Source organism: Capsicum annuum, chromosome 10 (assembly GCF_002878395.1).
Source record: "Capsicum annuum cultivar UCD-10X-F1 chromosome 10, UCD10Xv1.1, whole genome shotgun sequence".
In the NCBI taxonomy this organism is placed as follows: domain Eukaryota; kingdom Viridiplantae; phylum Streptophyta; class Magnoliopsida; order Solanales; family Solanaceae; genus Capsicum; species Capsicum annuum.
In genome coordinates this window covers 53805847-53831014 of record NC_061120.1, presented here as the reverse complement: position 1 = coordinate 53831014, position 25168 = coordinate 53805847, and the positions used below count along the sequence as shown (strand labels likewise).

Sequence of the window (25168 nt, the reverse complement as noted above, 5' to 3'; positions counted from 1 at the left end):
CTGAAGATGTGGAAAAACAACAAGAGCACAGATAAATGTTGTTTCTAGTTCATACCCTTGCTAGACTTTCTACTGACCATGATTTAATACGTGACTAGTTTTAGCTAGTCCTACAGTTCCTACAATTGATGAGTTATTCTCTCGTCTACTTCGTCGTGTTGTGCCTCCTAGTCACAAAGTAATTTCATCACCCATTGTTAACTCCTCTATCCTCGCATCTCAAACCACAGAAAAACAAACATATTAGCCTATAGAAAATCGGCGAGGAGGAGGTCGTTCTGGAAAATCTCGATCTAAATGTAGTTAATGTCATAAGTGTGGACACACTAGGGATATATGTCATATTTTGCATGGTCAACCACCCAGTTATGATCTATTGCTATAAGGGAATATAATGAGTTCCTTCGGAATCGAACGACTAAGCAGACATCTCATCTCCACAGCCTAATCAACCATCCAATAATGCTCATATTGCACAGAAAGAATATGATGATTTCCTTCGGTATCGAGCAAGTAAGCAAACGTCTCCACAAGTAGCCTCTGATGCTTTTGTTGCTGCTTATTCTTTTGCTTGTGTTTCACAGTCTAGTATTCTTGGATCATGGGTCGTAGACTCAAGTGTTTCTGATCATATTTCTGGTAACAAATCACTTACTTCTATCTGCTATTGTTTAAAAATCTCTTCCTGTTATTACTTTAGCTAATGGGATCCAAAAAAATTCAAAAGGAGTTGGACAAGCCAAACCCTTGTCTTCTCTCTACACTGTTCTTTGTCCCTGATTGTCCTTTTAATCTTGCATTTGTTAGCCATTTGACATGCGCCCTTAATAGTAGTATTACTTTTTTTATGATTATTTTTCTAGTGAAAGGCCACAGTACGGGACTAAGGATTGGCACAGGAAATGAATCACAAGGCTATTACCATCTTACCTCTTCAAATTCCTTCACAGCATGCTCCGCTATAGACCCTCCAAACCTAATTCACAAACGTTTGGGACATCCGAGTCTATCCAAGCCACAGAAGATGGTGCCTAGTTTGTCTAATTTATCCACATTACATTGTGCGTCGTGTCAACTTAGGAAACACACCCTTGCTACGTTTTCATGTAGTATTGAGAGTCGTTTAAAGTCTATTTTCTCACTAGTTGATTCTAATATTTGGGGTCCTAGTAGAGTCAGTTCACCCTTGAGATTTCGTTATTTTGTTAGTTTTAGTGATAATTTTTCAAAATGTACTTGTTTTTTTAATGACAGATTGTCTTGAGTTATATTCTACATTCAAAAGTAGTTTTTGTACTGAAATACAAAATCAATTTGGTGTTTCTATTCGTACTTTTCATAGTGATAATGTCTTAGAATATTTATCCTCCCAGTTTCACGAGTTTTTGACTCGCCACGGAATCTTCACCAGACATCGTGTTCGTACACCCCTCATCAGAATGGCATAGCTGAAAGGAAGAATAGGCATATCATTGAGACTGCTCGCACTACTCTAATTAAATCACATGTTCCATTACATTTTTTGGGCGGTGCAGTCCTCGCATCTTCCTATATCATCCTCTATTCAGAATCAGGTTCCCCATTCCATACTATTTCCTCAGTCACATCTTTACTCTATTCCCATACATGTCTTTGGTAGCACATGTTTTGTTCATAACTTAGCCACAGGAAATGATAAATTAGCCCCTCGTGCTCTCAAATGTGTCTTCCTTTGTTACTTTTAAGTTCAAAAAAGGTTCGTTATTATTCACCTGATCTTCGTTGCTACCTTATATCTGTCGATGATACATTCTTTGAATCTCAACCTTACTAAACCTTACTACACATCTTCTGATATCATGATATCTCTGAGGTCTTACTCATACCTCCAGTCTTACCTACACCAGCCTTTGAGGAATCGATGGTTACTTCTACATCTTCAGCAGTGCCACCACTTATCATCGTCGTCATCATCCAATATTAGTCCCAGATGATTCATGCCATGCGTCGACGTTGCTCCTACTATGGACTTGACTCCTCCTAGCCAATCGATTGCACTTCAAAAAGGTATACGCTTCACTCGTAATGCTAACCTACTTTTTTGAGTTGTCATCGTCTATCATCACCCATTATGCTTTTGTATCATCTTTGTCCTATATTTTCATCCCTAAGACTACAGGTAAAGCACTTTCTCATTCAAGATGGAAGCAGGCTATGATTGATGAGATTTTTGCTTTATATATGAGTGGTACTAAGGAGCTTATTTTCCTTCCTACAGCTAAAAATCTGTTGTTGGTTGTCATTGGATTTATGCAGACAAAGTTGGTCCTGCCGATCAGATTGATAGACTTGAGGCTCGCATTGTTGCCAAAGGATATACGCAGATATTTGGGCTTGATTATAGTGACACTTTCTCTCATGTGGCTAAAATAGCATATGTCTGTCTTATCTATGGTTGTTATTCGTCGTTGGCCACTTTATCAATTGGACATTAAGCATGCTTTTCTGCACACTGATTGAAAGAAAAAGTCTATATAAAGCAACCACCCGATTTTGTAGCTCAGAGGGAGTCTAGTAGCCTTGTATGTCGATTGTGCAAGTCATTCTATGGTCTAAAACAGTCCTCTCGAGCCTGGTTTGGGAAGTTTAGCACAGTAATTCAGGAGTTTGCCATGATTCGTAATGGAGTTAATCACTCAAGTGTTTTATCGGTATTCTAAACCAAATCTATGTATTTATTTGGTGGTTTATATTGCCGATATTGTTATCACCGGTGATGATCAAGATGGTACCACTAATTTAAAGCAACATCTCTTTCAACATTCCAAACTAAAGACCTCAACAGACTGAAATATTTTTGAGGTACTGAGGTGGCTCAATCCAGATCAGATATTGTTATTTCTCAACGGAAGTATGCCTTAGACATTCTTGAGGAGACAACAATGATGGGATGCATACCCATTAAACTTCTGCTAGGATAAAGGGAGCCACTCAGTGATCTAAGAAGGTATAAACGGTTGGTTGGAAAGTTGAATTATCTCACAGTGCCTTGACCTGACATAACTTTTCCTATGAGTGTTGTAAGTCAGTTATGACTTCCCCAATGATAGTCATTGGGAAGCAGTTGTTTGTATTCTGCGACATAAAATCAGCTCTAGGTAAAAGACTACTCTTTGAGGATTGAGGTCATGAGCATATCATTGGATATACGGATGTTGATTAGGCAGGATCACCCTTTGATAGACGTTCTATATCCGGATATTGTGTTTTAGTACGAGACAATTTGGTCTCCTGAAAGAGTAAGAAATCGAGTGTGGTTGTTTGATATAGTGCGGAAGCAGAATATCGAGCAACGGTTGTAGCAACTTGTGAGCTAGTTTGGATCAAACAATGGAACTTGTATGTAATAATCAAGCAACCCTTCATATCACATCAAATCCAATGTTTCATGAAAAGACTAAGCACATAGAGATTGATTGTCAATTTGTCAAAGAAAAGATACTCTCAGGAGATATTGTTACAAAATTTGCAAAGTCAAGTGATCAACTTGCAGATATCTTCACCAAGTCTCGCACTAGTCCTCATATTAATTATACTTGTAACAAGCTAGATACATATGACTTGTCTGCACAAGCTTAAGGGGAGTGTTAGAATATAAGCAGGATAGGAATAGTATATAAAATCCTAATTGAAAAAAGATTGTAATATAGTGTCTATAAATAGGATCTCAATGTAATTATGTAGATACATAATTCAATAATATTTTTTTCCATTATTTCTCACAAACCAAACAAGATAAAGAATCCTCCTAGGTCCTAGTAAATATTGACTCAACGTTAGTGTACCAACAAGAATAAGCCAATGGAAATAAAATTTTCCTGAATCTTCTCACAAACAAAATGACAGTCAACCTTAATGTGTTTAGTTCTTTCATGATACACTTGATTTGAGGCAATATGAAGAGCAGCTTGATTATCACACCAGAGTTTTGGTGTATGATGCTTTAGACTAATTTTCATTTTTCATCAGGTAAACGTATTTTTATTCATAATCATGGCCACACAATTGGTTGTATACAATGAGTACACAAAAAGCAAAGAATCTACAATAATAAAGGATTTTCTACAAACTCCGCCGAATCCCCTATACAAGTTGGAATTCTATGGGTGCACCAAAAGAAAATAAGGAACCAGAGGCTACTCCTTAAATGAGAAAATCTCGATTCTACCTCCTCAAAAGCACTCATATTTCTTTCTCTTCACACCACCCACATCAACGCGAGTGGAACCACGTTCCAAGCCTTACGTCTTCTCCTCATTCTCCCGCTTTTCCAACTAATCATCAATTCGTTCACAGTTCTAAGCATTGCCCATGAAGTATCAAACCACCTAAACATATCCCACCATAACCTCACGGTAAATCACAATGAAAAAGATGATCCACACCCTCACCTGTTTTCTAGCACATATAGCACCAACTGATGCAACCAACCTTTCGCTTTCTAAGTTTTCTGCTGTCAAGATCACCCAATGAGTGGTTAGCCAAACGAAGAAACACACCTTCCTCAGTGCCTTAGAAATTCAAACAGTATTACAAGGAAAAACATCCACCTCTCCAACCAGAAATTTTCCATAAAAAGACTTGACTAAGTTTTCCATAAAAAAGACTTGACTGAGAACATTACATTATTCCCTACCTGACTTGACTGAGAACATTACATTATTCCCCACCTCCCGCCATAAAGCATCATAATTATCCACATAATCTCACATGTAGACTGTGACATAGGTTTTTACTCCTCCATGAACTAGGTTCCCTCCAACGAAGACACAATAACCTGTAGTCGACCTCCTGTCAATCTTGGATCCAGCATAGTCAGCATCTGCAATGCACTCAACACGAGTATGACCATGATTGCTATACGATATGCCAAGTCCAAAAGCTCATTTCAAGTAATATAGAATCTATTCTAAAGCTTCCCAATGATTGATTGTGGGTGCAGATATGACCTGGCTAACAACACTTATCGCAAAAGCAATATCTGAACAAATCACAGTAAGGTAGTTTAGCTTCCCAACTAACCTCCCATATTTCTTTGGGTCATCAAAGGATCATCAACGTCTTTCAAAATATGCACATTGAGAGTCACTGGAGTACTGCAAGGTTTGGCTGCTAACTTTCCCATGTCTGCAAGTAGGTCCAGAATATACTTTCTTTGAGACAGAAAAATTCCCTTCTTGCTTCTTTTTACTTTCACTCACAAAAAGTATTTCAACTGACCCAACTCCTTTGCATGAAACCTAATATGCAGGAAAGACTTGAGGGAAGAGATCCCCCCAAAATCATTTCTTGTGATGACATGACATCAATATATACAACAAGAAGGATAGTACCAGTGGTTGATTGTCGATAGAAGACTGAGTGATCACATTTACTCATTTTCAGCCCAAAATCCTGAACTACCTCAGTGAACTTGCCAAACCAAGCCCATGACTCTTTTTCAAGCCATACAAGGACTTCTCAAATAACAGACTTTCCCATACTCCCCCTAAGCAACAAAACTGGATAGTTTTTCCATATACACTTCCTAAATCACCATGAAGAAACAGATTCTTGATATTCAAGTGATGTAAAGGCCAATTCTTGAAAGCACTTAGAGAAATGAACAGGCGATAGACGCGAGTTCGGCAACCGAGGAAAAGGTGTTTGAATAATCTACCCCATAAGTCTGAGCACAAGTCTGGCCATAAGTCCGGCCTTAAGTCTTGCAACGGCACCATCTGGATTAACTTTAACTATGAAGACCCACTTACATCCTATTGTTTCTTTCCTTTAGGTAAATCCACCAAATCCCACGTGTGTTTCCTCTAAGGATTGTATTTCATCAAGCATTGCATCAGACCATTCAGAATGATTCAAAGCCGCCTTCACAGTTTTGGGGTACACAAATGGAGTCTAGAGATGCAATCGAAGATCTAGACGTACAAGATAAGCAGTCATAGGAAACAAAATTAGCAATGGAATATGTGGACTTGCAATTATGTATACCTTCGCGAAGAGCAATAGGAAGGTCAGGATTTTCTGAAGGATCAACCGGAAGAGGATCGTGCAAGACATATTGTTAGCCTCTTTCTTCCTCGAGTAAACTTCATCAAAATAGAGGTCTTGTTGATGCAGTTGAAAGAGGTGCTAAAGGCATAATAGTCGATCGAGACTCAATGGAAGAACTAAGAGACACAGGAACATCATATGATTGTTCTATCGAAGTACGAGTAACATGATAGACTAACCACTCATTTTCCTCCTCTTGACTTATAGAGGTAGAAATAGGAGGTGCATAGAAAAATGGTGAAGTCCCTCAAAATACCACATCAGTTGACGCCAAACACTTGCCAAGTTCAGTAAAATAACACCAATATCCCTTCTGAAGGCGAGAATAACCTAGAAAAACACACTTCAATGCCTTGGGATCCAACTTGATAACAAACAATCGGATATCTCGAACATAGTATATCTTTCCAAATACCTTAGGTTCCACCAAAAATAGTGACTTGTTTGAAAAAAGAACATTATAAGGCACATCACCATCCTACACAGAAGATGGCATGCAATTAATTAGAAAGCAAGCCATAGAGACAGCATCTGCCCAAAATGGTTTACAAAACAGAAATGAGAGCTTGGGATGTGTCAAGTAGATGTCTATTCTTCCTCTCAGCAACCCCAATTTGAGAGGTGTATCAACACATGAAAATTGATGAAGAATACCTTGTTGTCTCATACATAGGGCAGCCCAGTGCACTAAAGCTACCACTATGTGCAGTGTCCAGGGAAGGGCCCCACCACAAGGGTGTATCGTACGCAGCCTTACCTTGTTGTCTCATGCATGTCCCAAATAATTCTAACATGTATTCTTTAGCATTATCACTTCTCAGAGTACGTACTGAAGCAAAGCAAAAAAATGAGTAAACACTTCAAAGTGATTCTTCATAAAATAAATTCAAGTCATTTGAGAGAAATCATCTTCAAAAGTGACAAAAGTACTTATGTCCAGTTTTCAAAACAAAAGGACATCATAGTCCCCAAACATCAGAATGAACTGATTCAAAAGCTGACTCAACTCGCTTATTAACCCTTGGACCTACTGAGTTGCGGTGGTGTTTTGCAAATCAACAAGACTCATATTCCAATGAAGAAATATTTAACTGAAGACAAAAGCTTTTTCAACAAAGGTAGTGAAGGATGTCCTAGTAGACAATGTGCCTTAAAGGGAGACAACTAGAGCAGGCAACAGACGGAGACTCTCACTCATCAAGAATATAAAGATCATATGCCACATGTCTTTTACCAATAACCTGATTTCACAAGATCACGAAACAGACAGTGGCGTAGTCAGGATTTTCATTGAAGGGGTTCCGAAGTATATATACAAAGTAGTCAAAGGGGGTTCAACATCTACTATATATGCATAAAAAAAAATTTAACCATGTAAAAATAGTATAAAAAACAGTATAATTTTTCGTCGAACGGGATTCGGATGAGCCCCCTGGAGCAAAGGTGGCTCCGCCACTAGAAACAGACAATAATCGGGAAAGAATGAAATCTAACGATTAACCTCTGATAATTTAACTAAAATCAAATTGAAGGCCAGTTTTGGTAGACTCAATATAGATGACAGAGTTATAGACGAGGTAGGTTGAATAGTTCCATATCCAACAATGTTACAAGCTGATCCATCAGCTACAATAATCGGAGAGGGTGCTTTGTGTGATTGAAAGCTAAAAAAAAATAGGATTACCTGTCATATGATTTGTGGCACCTGAATCAATCACCCATTTATTGATAAAGGAGATAAGACATGATTTATCTGACCCAGCAAAATGTACTAACTGAAGTGGTTATTGAGAGAATATAATAAACTCCTTAACCGAAACCAAAATTGTCTTACCCTTTTGCTTTGTAGCCATATTTCTTCCTTTGTAATTATTTGAGTTATATTTTCCAACTCAAATTCCCAAAAGAATACAGATGCCAACAAACAAACCAATAGCCAATACCAACGAAATGATTGCGGTCGAGATTCAAATACCAGATTTCAAACAAAGCAACAAGGAACAAAGGAACTGGCAATGAGGAACAACCATCCACAAAGCAATATTAATTGGATATTAAATTAGAAATCAGTAATCGCAGCAGAACAAACACAAGACCAAATCTGCAACAAAAGACTAGATCTAAGTGAAGAAGCTACAGGGAAAAATTAACCCAAAAGTGACGAAAAACCCTCCAAATAGTGATTCAACATCAGAGAATACTTGGGCTATGCTAGAAATGACGATCCAACACTGGGTAGTAACTAGGTAGTGAAATCCTTATAAATCGGCTACGCTATCATATACAATCCTATACATATTTGTTGCGACTCTGTAACAAAGTGAATTTTAGGTCTAGCTCATTCCCTTTTAAAATCTTCAATCATGGCTTCACTCCCAAGGACCGTGTTTTTCTGGAGGTCTAGAAGGACATGACCATACCATCTCAAATGACCTCTCATTTTATCCTTATGCGCTATATTAATCCAATGTTTAATGTGAATCATCAAATTTTGTCTAATTATATAGGATTGCACATCTCACTTAAAATTTGCAATTCTATGACACTCATATTGTAGATATATAGGACCTTAGAGGCCCAACATTCATTCCCATATAGCATCATCACCCTAACAACCATTCCCCTCTTTTATATATTATGGTAGAAGTTTTGGCGACCTAAGTTGCTCGGACTCTACAAAAATGTTGCCGCACCCGTGTCGGATCCTTTAGAAATACACTATTTTTGGAGGATCCGACACGCAACCGTAGACATTTTTTGAAGAGTCCGAGAAACTTAGTTGGCGACTTTTGCTTGTTTAGTTAGAGAAGAATTTTGATATTATTTTTACATGTTTTCCTAGCTTAAAGCTTCCTGATTTAAAAGTTTCCGGGTTAGGTTTTAGTATTTATTATTTGAGAAAAGACATCAAATACACCCTGAACTTGTCCCGAAAAGTCAATTTCACACACAAACTAATCCGACAACCTATTACGCCCACCCCTATACATGTCAAAAGTGAATTTAATACCGTCCTACAAGTTGATGTGGCACAAAAAATAAAAACAATTTAAAAAGAGGCGCATTTTGTTGAGCTTTTTTTCTTCTTTTTCTTTATAAAATACATATTTTTGGGATATCCCACTCCCTCCTCTTCTTCTTCTTCATCGTCACTCTAGCAAAGTACATTTTTGGGGGATATACTTTTCTGTTCACTTCTTTTCTTCCCGTCTTTCTCTATTTTTTTCCTCTTCTTCTTTGTGTTCCTCCATTTTCATCGGAATACCACCTTGACTACTGTATATCACCATCCCGTCCTTTCAGCTCTTTAATCAATTTAAAAAATTAAGCCCTAAATCTGTATATTTATCCCAGAAATGGTAAAGATCGTAATTAAAAAAATTTTACCTTCCAATCGTCAAACGGAAAAGAAGTCGTGATATTGTTTGGAATTATTCGAAGAGAACCAGGATAATGGATGATAGAAAGTAATAAAATATTTGAAATCTGAAAATAACGGGACTATGGTTGATTTTTACACCCACCTCTTCTATGAACTAATTCCGAATTTCGATTTTCTTTTTTAAACTTTTTAAAAAATAAAATATGGTGGTGGGTCTGTTGGTGGTGGGTAGCAAAAAAAGGAATTGAAGGTGGTGAAGAAGAATAAATTAACAGTGATAACGGTGGTGGCTGGCGAATAAGAAGAGGAATTGAAGGTGATATGGTGGTAATGGCCGCACATGGTTTTTTCGGTAAGATGAGAGATGGGTGGGGTGGATATAATTATGGAGAATTAAAATGGTTAATTAGGGATTAATTAGTGTAATATATAATATTCAAAAGAAAAGTAAACGAATAAAGAAAAGACAAGAAAAGTAATTGATGCATCCCTCCTTCTAGTATTAATAAATTTTCCGATCTTTAATGCTATATGCCCCCACCCTGCATTAAATGTTGTCTCTGGCACTATCAGGATTGATTAACATTCACCACTATACTAATATACCTTCAACCCATATCTGTTATTTAGTGAACAGAATATGGCTGCAAAACGATCTTGCAACCTCCATCTCTTAATTACTTCCCCCTAGTATCTTTGATGCCATATTTAATATCCCCACTATCCACTGCATTATATTAGCACTAAAAGGCACTCACCGCATCTGTTGTCTCCTCCTCTGCACCCATTCAAATCAGACTTCATTCCCTGTGACTGTTTTACATATTTAATATGATTTTAAAACCTGCCGCAAAGCAGATTTCTGTATCTCCCATATCTTCCCCAATGATATCATGTACTAAGTTTCTGATCAATCACCTACGGATGATTGAGAAGAAACAAGAAACGGTCTTGAAAGCCTATGAATTAGTTGCATAGCAGATTGTTTGCTCAAAAAATGAAAAGCTTAACTCCAAAGAAAATATGAATACCTCTGGTCTTTCATCAGCACTGAGATTTTGTAATAAAGAAAAAACTGAAAAGAGCAATTTGTCACGGTCAACAATATTCATTTGGAGTGCTTGGTCATTAACTTTCCCAGAGAAACTGTGACCCTGTTCTTCCTTCACTCCATTACCATCTGGAAGCAGATAAACATCCAGTTTTCATCTAGCAGTTAGAAGAGACAAAAGAACTAAGTACATTCGTTTAATAGGAGAGGAGAACCAACCTGTGGTTCTACCTGATTCTTTTTCTTCTTTTTGTCTATGCAGAAACCCCTTAACGATGAAATCAGTGGAAGTCCATAAAAGGCCAATTGCTGTCAAACTGATATTCAGTTCTGTATTCTGAGCACTATATGCCCCAGTCACATCAATGCATCTGCAAAGGAAATAACATTATTATATAATAGTACTTTACTGCTACTGGTTTTCTTTTGCTCATTCCTCGTTTTAAAGTTTGTTCCTTTGTGCCATCTGAGAGCCTCTCCAACGAGTTCCTCTTTTTTCTCATTTTAACACATAAACCACAGTTTCCATATTGATCACAGTTTCCAGAAATTATGCGCATGGTGTGCTCAAACGTACTGACGAAGCTGCAAAAACGAAGAGAAGAAATAGACAAAGTCGAGGAACATAAAGTAGCTTACACGTGAAGGCAGTCAGCAGGTACTGTTGAAAGGCCATCATTCATGATGACACGAAGATTCTGCGAAACAATTACACCAGTCAATCCACATTAATATAGATGTAAACTAAAGCTTCGTGTTCAAGAATGTAGCACCATTCACAGTATAAACATTGAGAAGGTAGAACATAACCAATACGGATTGTTGCATCAGTGAGCAACCATCAATTATGTGAAGCACTCTGTCCAACCCATTCATATTTATTTATTTTTTGATAGAGTAACAACTTGAACTTCTATTTCCAAAAAAAACAAACCTGCCACAACATGTTACAGGTTCCTAATTACAATAGAGAAAGAGTATACATGAAGATCTTCAACCCTATAGCAAATATTACAAAGAGCCTAAAACATTCATAACTCTAGATCTTCCATATACTCCTGCTTACACCAAAAATGAAACAACACCAAGCATTTCATCTTCAACTTCTGGATAGTGTTGCTCTTGTTCTGAAAACATCTAAGGTTTCTTTCTTGCAACACTGACCACCATAAACAAGCAGGATTGATTTTCCATCTATCTTTATCTCCAGAGATGTTGGCATAACTACTCCATATCTTCAGGGTCTGTGTTACTCTCCTTGGCATCACCCAGTTCAGTCCCTTCACATTGATGAAAAGATCCCACAAAAGATTGGTAATCCTACAGTGAAGAAACAGGTGAGTAACAGTCTCAGTCTCTTCCCCACAGAGGAAACATCTAGGACTCAAATGGAAACCCCTCTTCATGAGGTTTTCCTGAGTCAAAACAGCCAGTTTAGCAAGTAACCTGTAAAACAAGACACTTTATAGGGAATTTTGGGTTTCCAAATCAGTTTCCAGGGCCACCCATTGATCAGACTAATACAAGGATTGAACTTCTTGTAAGCCCTTCTGACACTGAAACTACCTTGCTTGTGACGCTGCCTTTCCAAACAGTCTTGGACAGTACTATCACCTCTGCACTGTTCCAAAGTTCTATAGAAATCTACTAATCTGTGGATCTCCCGATCATTTAAAGACCTTCTATAGCTCAAATTTCATCCTTGGTTTGACCAGACCTCTTCCACGGAGGCCCTCTGCTATTGGTTGATGTTAAATATATCTGGATAAAGGTCTTTCAAAGAGCCCTATTCCAGTCAACTATCTTCCCAGAAGGATAACTTCACACCATTTCTAATCTTGATTCTACAGTTTCCTCTTAGCTTTGGCTAGAGATTTCTTATGGATCTCCAAAGACTAGTTCCATAAGTGCCGGTAACCATTTTAGAACACCAGTGGTCTTCTATTTCATATTTTAACTGGATTAGCTCCTTCCACGGAGCTTGTTCATTTGATGCTAACCTCCAAAGCCATTTCATCAATAAATAATGGTTTAGATTTTTCAATTTCTCACCCCATACCTCCAGCATGTTTGCTCCCAATCAAAACCTTCTATTTAACCAAATGGAATATTTGGGTCTCACTGCTTCCTTCCCAAAGAAAGTTTCTTCTCATAGCATCCAGTCTATCAATAACATAACCAGGAATATGAAAAGGGACATCATGTAGGTGGGTATAGAATTCAGGACAATATTGATTAGTGTTAGTTTTCCCCCAAGGACAGGTATTGACTCTTCCAATTCACCAATCTTTTTTCACATTTTTCAATCACCCCATTCCAAAAACTCATAGACCCACTTTTAGCTCCAAGAGGCATCCCCAAATACGCAGCAGGAAGGTCACCAATTCTTCCACCAAGGATCCTGGCCAGAGATGGTAGATTAGGAACTACATTAACCGGATAATAGAAACTCTTGTTCCAGCTAATATGAAGTCCAGATTTGCTTCAAAAAGAATAAAAACTACTCTCAGAATCCTCAATTTTCACTGTTGGCATCGCAGAAGATGAAAGTATTCGGCCGTGTATTGTAAATGTGTGATCTCCAATTCAAATCCAACTCTATTTGATACTCTGAAGCCCTTTAACCAAAGGTTTTCTTAAGCAATCTTCAACATCTCATTTAGTCCTTTCATAGCAATGATGAAAAGAAAAGGAGATAGCGGGTCACCTCGTCTTAAATCTCTCTGAACCCAGAAAAAGCCGGTAGGAGAGCCATTAATAAGAACTGAAAAGTTGGGAGTTGTAATGCAGAACTTCATCCATCTTAGCCATCCGCCGCCAAAACCTCTTCTAGAGAGGGTTTCCAACAAAACTGCCAATTAAGGTGATCGTATGCCTTCTGTATGTCCAGCTAGCAATACCTGGAGCATTGCTTCTGATTCTAGAATCTACACATTCATTTGCCATGGGGATAGCATCCATTATTTGTCTTCCTTTAATAAAGGCCAATTGTTGAGTCTCCACAAACTTGTGCATCACCTTTTTGAGTCTTTCAGTGAGGAGTTTGGGGATGATCTTATACATACTACCAATTAGTCTGATTGGTCTGAAATCAGTGAGCTCCTTTGCATGCACCTTTTTGGGAATTAAAGCAACAAAAAGAGTCGGAAGTTTTTCTCAAAAACATATCTCTCATGGAAATTCCTAATAGCAACAATCACCTCCACACCTACTACCTCCAAGCAATGAATATAGAAGGCCATGGTATAGCCATCAGGCCCAGGAGCTTTGCCTCCAGCACAAAGCTTCATACTATCCCATATCTCTTGCTCCTCAAACTCCTTTTGTCCTCAAAACTCCTTTTGTAGAATAAGATTATCTTCTTCAGAAATTTTGTGCCCCTCCCTGCACCCACCTGAAGGTCTCCATGTCTCAGTTTCAGTATATCATTTTTGGTAGAAGTCCACTATTTCTATCTTTATAGCTTCAGGATCTGTGACAGTTTCCCCACCCACATTTAGCTCTCAATATTGTTATACGCCCATTCATTTTTATAAAGCAGTTCTATAGATGTGGGAGAAATTCTTGAAAGCAAGAAGTATACTAACAGATAAAGAACCTATACAAACAATGGTTCTCTACAAAATACAACAAATTTTCCATACAGATAGGTACCTCATGGGTGCATCAAAAAGCAATTATAAAGAAGAGGCTATTCTTTAACTGTACAAAGTAGTCCCAACTCCATCAAAAGCTCCTTATTAATCTCCTCCTATCGGACCCAAAATGAAGCAAGTAGGAGCGATAGCAATATACTCCCTCCGTCCAATTTTATGTGTCATAGTTTGACAAGGAACGGAGTTTAAAAAATAAGGAAAGACTTGATGATGTCAACCATATTGTCCCTATTAAAAAAATGTACTATTATTATCTTTAATTAAGTAGGTGGGACCAATATCGATAAAAGTGGAATTATGTGTTTAAATAGTTACCAAATAAGGAAAGGTGACATTCTTTTGGGGACGGACAAAAAAGGAAATGACGACACATAAAACAGGACAGAGGGAGTAATTGAGATTATATGTACTGAACATAAATTAAACATTCATAAAAAGGGAAATTAGTACACCACCCATCTTCATAAATTAAACATTCAAGTAGTATTTCAGAAAAGATGAAAGGGTAATCATTTTGGGTCGAGATTTTTAATTTCCCCCAAAATGCCTTTAAAAGATATAGGACAATAAAAAGGAAATTTAGTCAAAGAATGAGAAGAATCTGGAAAATGAGAAATATCAAGTTGTACTTAATATTTGGTTTGTTTGGTAAACCTCTACCCAAGATCCACAATCCACCAAATGCAAACATAGTCCGGGTCACTAAATATTTCCTAATGATAATTTTCAAAGAGATCCCCAGAGACTACATCAACAATCCTCTTTTTTGTATTGGAAAAAAGAACAAAATTGTCTGGTGGATGACCTGTTACTTGAGCTGGCTTGAGTCGATCAACATTAAGCAAAATAAATGGAGAGCAGGTTGAGAAAAATTCGACCAGGCTCGCATATCTCATGCGATGGCCTAGATCACTTGCACCCTAAATTTTGATGAATGTTTAGGATTGTCACCTGAAATCCAAGAGTAACGAGATCCTTCTCAGCCGCATCTGCTACAGACCTGAAAGCATCATTCCAAGATTTTAGAGTTCTCTTAAATGGAAAAATCTATGGCTCTAAAGACCAAAAGCAATTTGAAATACTGGATGAGCACCTTAACAATTCAAGAATATTAGGCCAGCTATAATGGAGCTTTTCCCCATGTCTCTGAGAAAATATACATCATCAAAAAGATAGAAAGAGTAGTGAGAGAGGATTACAAGAAGAGAGTTCTGCATCTCTGTATCAATGCTATGGAGTATATTAGTAACTTGGATCACATTACCTCTAAAACGTGAAGAAGAATTTTCAGAGATGCAGCACGAACATCAATGTTTTGAGCTGAAGAAAATAGCACTTTCAGTGGAGATATGACAACACACTCCAGTGACCTCAACTCTGTATTCTCAGTTTGTACCTAGAGAGTTTGTCAAGGTTAATTTGTCAAGGTTAAGGAATACTACCACCTTGCATGCAAAAACTCATGAACTCTCAATGGAAGGTTAATTCTCACATCATCGAATGCTCCCCGGAGCTTGGATGATGCACATTCCTGGAACTCATTAGATCCTAAAACAGCAGAAATAGATTGATCCATTGCATTCAGTGCAATAATTCTCACATGTTGATTTGAACTATCAGTAAGCTACAAAAACAAGAAGATATTAGAAAAATATATAATAAGTGCAACCATAATATTTTATGAAATTTGGGCTTAGATTACCTCAATAAAGTGGCCAATTACTTCATCCCACAATGGCCACACCCCTGTTATAGAATACGATCATAATTTAGCCATAGCAACGAGCAATAAAAGAAAAGAAAAAAATTTAATGTTCACAAACCATACCTTTTTTTTCAAGTAAGGCTTTTCATTGATAATAACAAGGCCATCTTGGTTGTACACGAGATAAACCAAAAGAGAGGCCTACAAAATATGGTTCTCGTGAAAAGACACCCATCCTCTATACAAACAGGAACTACATGGGTGTACCAAAGACAATAAGGGATAGGAGACTACTTCTCAATTGAGCAAAGCTCATCTCCACCTCTTCAAAAACTCTCCTATCACCCTCTTTCCAAACGACCAACATTAGAGCTTGAGGAGTAACATTCGCCTCCTTTCCCTAGCTTGACTCTCTAGCTGAATATCAACTCCTTCACGGATCTTGGTATTACACAAGTGACGTCAAACCATGTAAGCATATCTACCCCTTACCCCTAAACGTGTGGCTAATTTGCAATGTAACAGAATATGATTCACATCACATCCTCACCAGTCTCCTTACATAGGAAACACCAACTCATGTAGACAACCTTTCGCTAACAGTTCCGAAGTAGCAAGACGAGTGAATGAAGGCGTTGTGAGCAGTAGTGAATACTTTTTCCATGGCTCCGATGGAAACGTTCCATTTGTCACTATAGACTGAACACATCAAAATCACCCCTTTAGTAGCTAACCACATGAAGAAGCACACCTTCCTCGACACCTTTGATATCCATTCCGCACCATATGGGAAAAATATCATCCTCCTTCACCAAAAGCTTCTCATAGGACTTGAGAGTTGGAAGTTTCTCTTGCACCTCAAATCCCAAAAAGTCCCATCCATTTGTGTCCTCCTAACTTGTTGAACAGATAATTTCCTTTGGCATGAAACCTTATAAATTACAGGGAATTAACTTCCACAACGCTTTTGCTCCCAAAAACTAACTCTGCTCCCCTCCCCAACCTAAAAGTAGTGTCATCAACGAAAGAATTCCACTCCTCCACTATATTCCTCCACACACCAAACCTGAAAGGAGTATTGATCACATTTGTTCTCCTTCCCCCTACCATTTCTTCATATTTTTCCGTTATCACCCATGAAGATTCCCCTCCACCCCAAATCTCTACAATAATTTACCCATAATAGTTTTTTTGAAAGTCTTCAAGTCTTTAACCCCATGTTCTCCCCACCATTTAGGAGATGTCCTAGACTCCCATCAAACTAACTAAAACTACTTTCTGTCTGTCGCATCACGAAGAAAATTTTTTTGCAACTCTCTATCTTATCTATAACCTAGGCAGGTGTGTTGTATAAGGACGTGTAATATGTAGGGATACTTGATAACGTTCTCTTAACAAGCACTTATTTGCCTCCTTTGGACAAGTATCTTTTCTGCCAACAACTTCACCTCTAGAAGACCAGATTCTCAATGGTCCAATCCTAGCTCGACGTGCCCAAATGTAATCCTAGGTAGGTAGTAAGGAGAGTCCCTATCCTGCACTGCAAAACTTGGGCAAGCATGTCCATATTATCTACCACCAACCGGCATGATCTCACATTTACTGAACGTAATTTTAAGCCCTGGAACCAAGTTAACACTTGTCCAACGTAGTCCAGCTGGATCCCATTAGCATCATCAAACATCCAAAGTATCATCTATAAATAAGAAATGGGTGACCGACATGGTTCCACCACCACTAAACAAAGTCTTGAAATGATCTCCCAAAAGAGCTAGGTCTATCATCTTACTCACAAGCTTCCATCACCAAGACGAAAAGCATAGGTGATAAGGGATTCCCCTGCCTCAAACCCCTCGTGCTAAAACGCCACATGGATTGCCATTCACCAAAACCGAGTATCTCACAAAAGAGATGCAAAAACTGACTCATTTCTTCCATTTCTCCCCAAAACACATCTTCAACAAAATGAAATCTAAGAACTTCTAATTACATGGTCATAAGACTTCTCAAGATCTAGCTTGCACAAAATACACGACACACATTTTTTCATTCTCGAACCTACGACTTCATTAGCCACCAAAGTTTCAAACATGATATGTCTTTCTTTGACAAAAGCATTTTGTGATGAAGAAACAATCTAGTCCAAAACTCTCTTAAGTCTATTAGAAAGCACCTTAGAAATAATCTTATATATATTTCTCACTAGACTAATAGGTATGTAGTCCCCGATGCTAGAAGGACCTTCCTCTACAATATAATAGAAACACCCCCCCCCCCCCAAAATTAGGCCTCTAGTCTGCTTTATCTTGAATAACTGTTCATAGAAATGAACAATAGCTCCCTCTACTTCCTCTTTTCCTTCCTATGTTCTCTCCAACCTCTACGGTCGCAATTAGACTCCTCCTCCTTCTTCACAGCCTACTTCCCTTCTCCCTCACCTTCAGTGTCATGGCCAACCAATAATTTTCTATCAATACCAATTAGATCGGTACTTGGGGATTTTTCTCCAGATACTGCACCGGATTTTCAGTTCGAACATGTCCTTTCTTTTCATAAATACCTTTCTCTTCTCAAAAATCAATAAAAAAAGGGGGGGAGGGGTTGAAAAGTTGGAGAAGAGAGCTCCCACATAGGAAAGCTCCTTAAAGATATCTTATAGCCTCTCGAATACAGATGTGAACGGCTACGTACCGATTCACGAGACTCTACTAGACGCCCCGTTCTTACATTGATGAGACCAATGAACCTGGTTGCTCTGATACCTATTTGTCATGACCCAAAAACCAAGGGTCATGATGGCACTTTACAAAATAAGGAAAGATGACATTTTTTTTAGACGAACCCAAAAAAAAAATGGCAACACATGAAATAAGGAGGGATAAAAAAGAAAAAGGTAAAATGTCATTATAACTATTGACCAATAAAAACTAAAAATAGGTGAAAGCATAGGGATAATATACTATGGAATTTCATATTTTTTCTCCAAAGAGTACTTGTTTACCTTTCTCATAGTAGTAACCTTTCTTATAATAATATTTATAGTGTCTGTTTACACGGTATATTTTGGACGGCTATCGCCTTGGTGTCTTTAGCCATTTCCTTGCTACATGGGGCTAACATGGATCAGGGCCCTTCTGACAGGGGGAGCCGGACCCATACAGTCTGTGGATGCCTTTAGGTCGATACGAGCTACAGAGTTGAGGACTAAATCTTTAAATGGTCATGTTTCATTTCATAGACCTGATTGAAACATAAAATTGAAATAATAATAATGAGAGGCTTTTGTCCGTTGATAGTCATCTTACATGTCTCCTACGCTACGCTCCCAACTAAATCAATCGGTTTGTCTTGATTTATTGAACAGGTGCCTTGTGGAACATGTTTTATGGAATTTCACTCTTTATTCCATATTTCTTTTCTTAGCGATTGAATTCAGGTATAGAGAGGAATATTCAATAAAAACCCTTTGTCCGATAGGTACTCTCAAATCAAATACATCGTGGCACCACATCTTAGGCAGAAGAATACGGTGAGAAGGACCACGGAAACTCCTCTTTCTCTTCTTTTATAAAATTGATTTCACGCACTCAACAGTAAGTGAATTTCACTTGTTGTGACACATATGTATGAGATGATTAATAGGTATACAGTTTTTTAAGATGGAGTGTCTAATAGGTAAAAGGTTGGGTTGAGGTATCTGTGAATTCTACGGACGGCTCTAAGGGGTCGTCAGTGACTTAAGCCCATCTTTTATTTTGGATTTCCGACATATATCCTAGTCTTCAACTATCAGGCCAACTCATGTGTATTGGGTAATCATGATTGTGAATAAGAAAATAATTTAGAAAGTTATAACGGGTGAACAAGAAATCAATTTAGAAAGCTATAAGGGGTGAAGTCTGAACATTCCCACAGTAGGCTCTTCGAGAGATATGTCTCATAGCTCATGTAAACTTTATTTTGGTTCTTGTTAGTCTAATAATAATCTAGAAACAAAAATGTGAAACAACTGCATATTCCACAGAATTATGCATGTTCTGAGAAATATAGGTGAAGAATATTATTGAATTGTTGTAACAACTTTATTACACTGAGACCCTACGTATAGACACGGCATTCGAATCCTTTTCCAAATAGGACACTACATTGCAATCCTTTTCATAGTAGGATTCGATATACTATTCCTACTCATATTCTACCCTATTGAGAAAGAGAATTATATAGGTCGGGTTGGAATGAAGGCACGACCCTACTGTGAAATAGAAATTATATGGGCAGGGTCGTAATGACAACACGACCCTACTGAAAAATAGAAATTATATAGGTAGGGTCAAAGTGATGGCACGACCCTATTAAAAAAGAGAAATTATATGGGATGGGTCGGAATGACGACACAACCCTACTGTAAAAGAGAAATTAGGAGTACAAGTCGAAATGACGGCACAACCCTACATGGTATCGGAGCCTCTACGATCTTGGTAGAGAATCAAAGAGCTTCCGCTGCCGGCGGGCGGCTATAACCCATATATGCCGCCCGTCTGGCCAATGATCATGCTACCAAAAGATTGGGCCACCGTGCTTCTCTTCGATGAGATGATCATTGGTCAGATGGGTGCATATATGGGTTATAGCCGCCCGACAACGCAAAACTCTACCAAATTGCACAGGCTCAGACACCATATCAGAAATATAGATGAAGAACATTATTGAATTGTTGTAACTACTTTATTAGACTGTGACCCTATTTATAGACACTACACATTCTAATCCTTTTCCAAATACGACACTACATTACAATCGTTTTCTAAGTAGGATTCTATATACTATTCTTATTCCTACTCATATTCTAACACACGTACTTACTAAATAATATTATCATTGCATTCAAGTTATCACCACTTTAAAATTGAATGGTCCACGTTTTCCAAAAGCTTAAAGTATTACAAAAAATACACTTCTTTATTTAATCATCATACATTCAACAACCAAGATAGTGATAGAGAAGTCAAAATCATTTACATCTTACCAGATAGCTAAAATATATGATCTTATAGCATTTCAACTACAATACATCAAACAATTTCAGAAGAATAAATAAACTAATAAATAAGTGAGATATTATACTTGATGGCACCTTCCAAAATATTGAAACAGATAGTAGTAATTCAGACCATAAAGTGCATGTTTGATGGCTACTTTCACCTTAATGTGTAACAACAGCAAAGGAAACAACAAACATGGGGAACATAGTGGTCAGGACATACTGTGCACGTTATTGACTAGGATTGATAACATTCTTTCTACTGAGAAGCTGATGCTTCCACTTTTTTGAGTTGATGCTGATCCAAAGCCACTCATAGCTGCGGACATACACTGATGTGACAACTGACGTAGAGCAGAAAGCAGTGACTTGACCGCAGATACATGCATCAGAGCTGAGCTCTCAAACAGCTACATAAACAAGTGAAATTTTATCTTTATATACAAATAAATAATAAGTTAACGTTGAAAATGAGAAGAAAAGGGGAACTTGAGCACCTGAGAATTTAGGGAAGAAAGAATATGAAAATCACTATATTGACCAGAAGAATCTCTCGTGAGCTTTGGCACAGCTGTGGAGACCTCCTGCATCACGGTATTTATGAGTATAAATCAGTAGATTGTTCAACTTTTAATGGTGACAAATACAGATTAAGCCTTCATGATAAGGAGAACTAAAAAAATTCTACAGGCTCGAGTTGTAAATTAACTCATACAATATGCTTATTGGCTACTACGTTATTTCCAGAATTCATTCGCTTCTTACTCAGAATTGTTTGCTCTAATAATAGAGAGAAAACATAGATAAGAAAAAACTTGACCTTTTCCTTTTCTCTCCCAAGCATTTTCCCTAGGTAACTTTTTTGAGAGGCCTCTATACTCCTTTTAACAGCAATATTAGATCACCGGATTTTCCTTTACTTTCTTTTCTCTGTCTTTGTCCCAGTAACCTTTTCAAAGTATAATAGGCTTTATTTCAGATCGGGGGACAAGACATACGACGTTACTATGTACTCATCAGAGTCAGAATTTCGGTTCGATTGGGTGGAAAATGCCAGAAGCTCTATTAGAAGGCCAACTCTGAGTAAAGGATCCTTACTCTGGATTTGCCGGATAATAAGGGATGCATCAGAAAATATGCTGAAGAACTTTAAAGCATGGAGGTGCAGAGACTTGTCCACCGACATTTATTTTTCTCAAAAGTTCAGCAAGTATGGGAGGTTCAAATAGAGTTGTGATCATCATTCAGAAAGTTCATTTATTGAGGGATGGGGACTGTTAGCTATGAAGATTGAAGAATTTATTACAGTGAAAACTAGCACTCGAGGTACATTATTATGAATGGAGTTACAACAGAGAAACTATTAAAGGAGAAAGGCAGCTTCAAAGATGCTCTTCATAAAAGCAAATGGATATTAAATGAGACTGAAATTGCAGTGGAGAAGAACCAGCTCTTTGTGAAATCTTAGGAGGATGATAAAGATCTCTTGCAAAGCTCTCTAGTTGGTTGCCTATGTGGTGGGGATGAAACCCCTACTCGCAATGATGTGAGGAGATGGGATCAGCAGACATGGAAAGGGACTCAGACCACTCAAGTCCATGACATAAATGGTTTCCTTTTTCTCTGGGTTTCAATTGAGGAAAGCAGTTGAACAAATTCTTATATGGGTGACTACAGGAGACAGGAGGTCAGCTTGAAACTCGACTGGTGGTCTTCGACGAAGGCCTCCTTCCCGATCCAAGTTTGACTGGTTTTGGATTAGAGTATATGAACTTCCTTTACACATATAGTCCATGAAAGTCATGAAAGAGATGGGTGACACATGGGGAGGCTGGTTAGAAAATGAAGAAGAAACAAAGCTTAAAAACCACTTGTGATGGGCGTGCAGTAGGATTAGGGGTTCGAAGGACTAGATAACTTTGTCTATTGATGTCAATGATGGGCCTTTAATTTTCTCACCGACGATATGGGTTGAGTCACCGGCATTGTACCAGATATAGGTGACAGCTGCTAATTGAAGGAAAAGGGGAGTATCAGAAGATAAAGCTCGAGGAAAGCATGAGCAGACTTTTCACAAAAAGGTAAAGAGCTGAAGATTTTTATCCAACAGATATTGTTGTGTTGGATACTCAGCAAGAAGTGATGGAGACAGGCCACGTAGCAAGTAGTGCTGAGTTGTCAAATTTAGGACCCGTTTGGCCATAGATATTGCAAGTAGCTTTTAGGAATATTCTTGGCATATTTTGCATGGCCATACAAAAAAATTTAGTAAGAACCCCAACATCCCAAAAACTAGGAAAAAGAGGTTTGTAGGCCAAAATCTAGTTTTTGGGTTCTTCTAAAAATTTTAGACCCAAACTTATATATTTTATTTAAAAGCCCATCAATTATGACTTCAACTATAATTCTATCTACCCAACCCCTCATTAAACGCATTTTTATTAAAGAGATTGTCGTGAAATATGGGAAGATTATATTAAAGAATATCTAGTTACCACCGTTGTTATTATTTGTTTTTTGCATCAATGGATTTCTGTAATTAATTGTAATTTGACAAATTAGAATAGTTGGTAATTGTATAAGTAGTTTTATCAAAATATCGTGTGATGAGTTTTGCATAATGTATTATCTAGTTCATTATAAAAATGATAATTTTGTGTCAAACTTATGGGTATTTAAAAGTTTTTAGTACTTATGGGTATAAATCATGTTTCATGTTTTTATAAAAAGAGTGGAATATGATTCCCAAAAAAATATGGCCGAACACTGAAACTTCACCAAAACTGGTTTGCCAAAAATATTTGGGAATCTATGGCCAAACGCTAGCTTAAAAGAGCCTGTGGGGCCAAAACCAACTCTTTTAAACTCACCATTGCTACCATATCTAGACCAGTCAAAAAACTCTCTTGGGCCTGCTCTACTTCTAGCCCCCATTTATTGAGCTCATCAATGTAGCCCAAAGTCCATCTATTTTGCCATCAAAATTCACATCGATTTTGGAGGCCTTGGAAACATTCATTGTGATGGCGAAGATTCCAAGTCTGGACTCTGAGCACGAAGACAATTTGGTGCTTGAAGATAATTCATTGCAGAATTTCCTATCCCTATCTTCAGGAGAGGATAATGAAATTTTGACTCTTAATGGGGATGCCTAGGCTAAGGAGAGAGGTTCCTGGAATTATGTGCAAACTGGAAATAGATAAGGCCTAGACCATTTTAGCTGGAACTCTCTGCTCAACATCCTCAGGAAAATGGGTTCTGGTAAGAGGTGGGTGAGATAGATCAGGTTTTGCATCAAGAAAGTCAGGTTCTCAATCACTGTAAATGGGGAACCTTTTGGTTTCTTTCACTCAGGAAGGGGAGGAATGGGGCACGGACAAGGAAATCCTTTATCTTCTTTTTTGTTTATCCTAGATGAGACTCGAGGGGGTGTGAATGACAAATTAGAGGTGTGGAGGCAAACTCTTGAGTCTAAAGGGTTCAGGGTGAGCAGAAGCAAGACAGAGTATGTGGAATGCAAGTTTAATGACGTGAGGCGGGAGAATGAGGTAGTAGTGAAGCTGGAATCACAGGAGGTAGGTAAGAGGGATAGTTTCAAGTATCTCGGGTCCGTGATCCAGAGTAACGGTGAGATTAACGAGGATGTCTCGCACCGTATTGGGGCAGGATGGATGAAGTGGAAGCTCGCGTCGGGGGTGTTGTGTGATAAGAAGGTGCCGCCCAAGCTGAAAGGCAAATTCTACAGGGTGGTAGTCCGTCCGGCCATGTTGTATGGAGCGGAGTGTTGGCCAGTTAAGAACTCCCACATCCAAAAAATGAAGGTGGCAGAAATGCGGATGTTGCACTGGATGTGTGGGCTGACTAGAGGGGATAGAGTTCGGAATGAGACTATCCGGGAGAAGGTTGGTGTGACTCCAGTGGAGTGCAAGATGCGGGAAGCCCGATTGAGATGGTTCGGACACGTGAAGAGGAGGGGCATGGATGCCCCGGTTCGTAGGTGTGAGAGGCTAGCGTTGGATGGTTTTAGGCGGGGTAGGGGTAGGCCGAAGAAGTACTGGGGTGAGGTGATTAGGCGGGACATGGAGCAGTTACAGCTCACCGAGGACATGACCCTAGATAGGAAGGTCCGGAGGACGCGAATTAGGGCAGAAGACTAGGGCCGGTTTGGGTCGCTAGTGTAGGGAATTACTTGGTGGGGGTTTTATTCTTGTTATGATTCCGTGTTCCATGTTTTATTACGAAT

General features: G+C 38.3%; 1 protein-coding gene across 9 annotated transcripts in view; it reads right to left on the bottom strand.

Moving 5' to 3' along the window:
* The window catches only part of LOC107845704 (protein MON2 homolog), a 111108-nt gene that overhangs the window by 26130 nt on the left and 59810 nt on the right, over positions 1-25168 (bottom strand). For 6 of the 9 annotated variants that reach the window (XR_007045658.1, XM_047397911.1, XM_047397915.1 and 3 more), the window contains exons 22-31: positions 21423-21509; positions 21149-21335; positions 15882-15925; positions 15672-15803; positions 15444-15575; positions 15273-15325; positions 15131-15179; positions 11163-11221; positions 10743-10894; positions 10504-10652 (exon numbers count right to left, since the gene is read on the bottom strand). Coding sequence is in view for 8 of the 9 variants with exons in the window: in XM_047397911.1 (XP_047253867.1) it covers positions 10504-10652; positions 10743-10894; positions 11163-11221; positions 15131-15179; positions 15273-15325; positions 15444-15575; positions 15672-15803; positions 15882-15925; positions 21149-21335; positions 21423-21509 (1044 nt within the window). In the remaining variant the exon portion in view is untranslated. The remainder of the gene's footprint in view (positions 1-10503; positions 10653-10742; positions 10895-11162; positions 11222-15130; positions 15180-15272; positions 15326-15443; positions 15576-15671; positions 15804-15881; positions 15926-21148; positions 21336-21422; positions 21510-25168) is intronic. The other 3 variants (XM_047397913.1, XM_047397914.1, XM_016690165.2) reach the window with 1 other exon arrangement.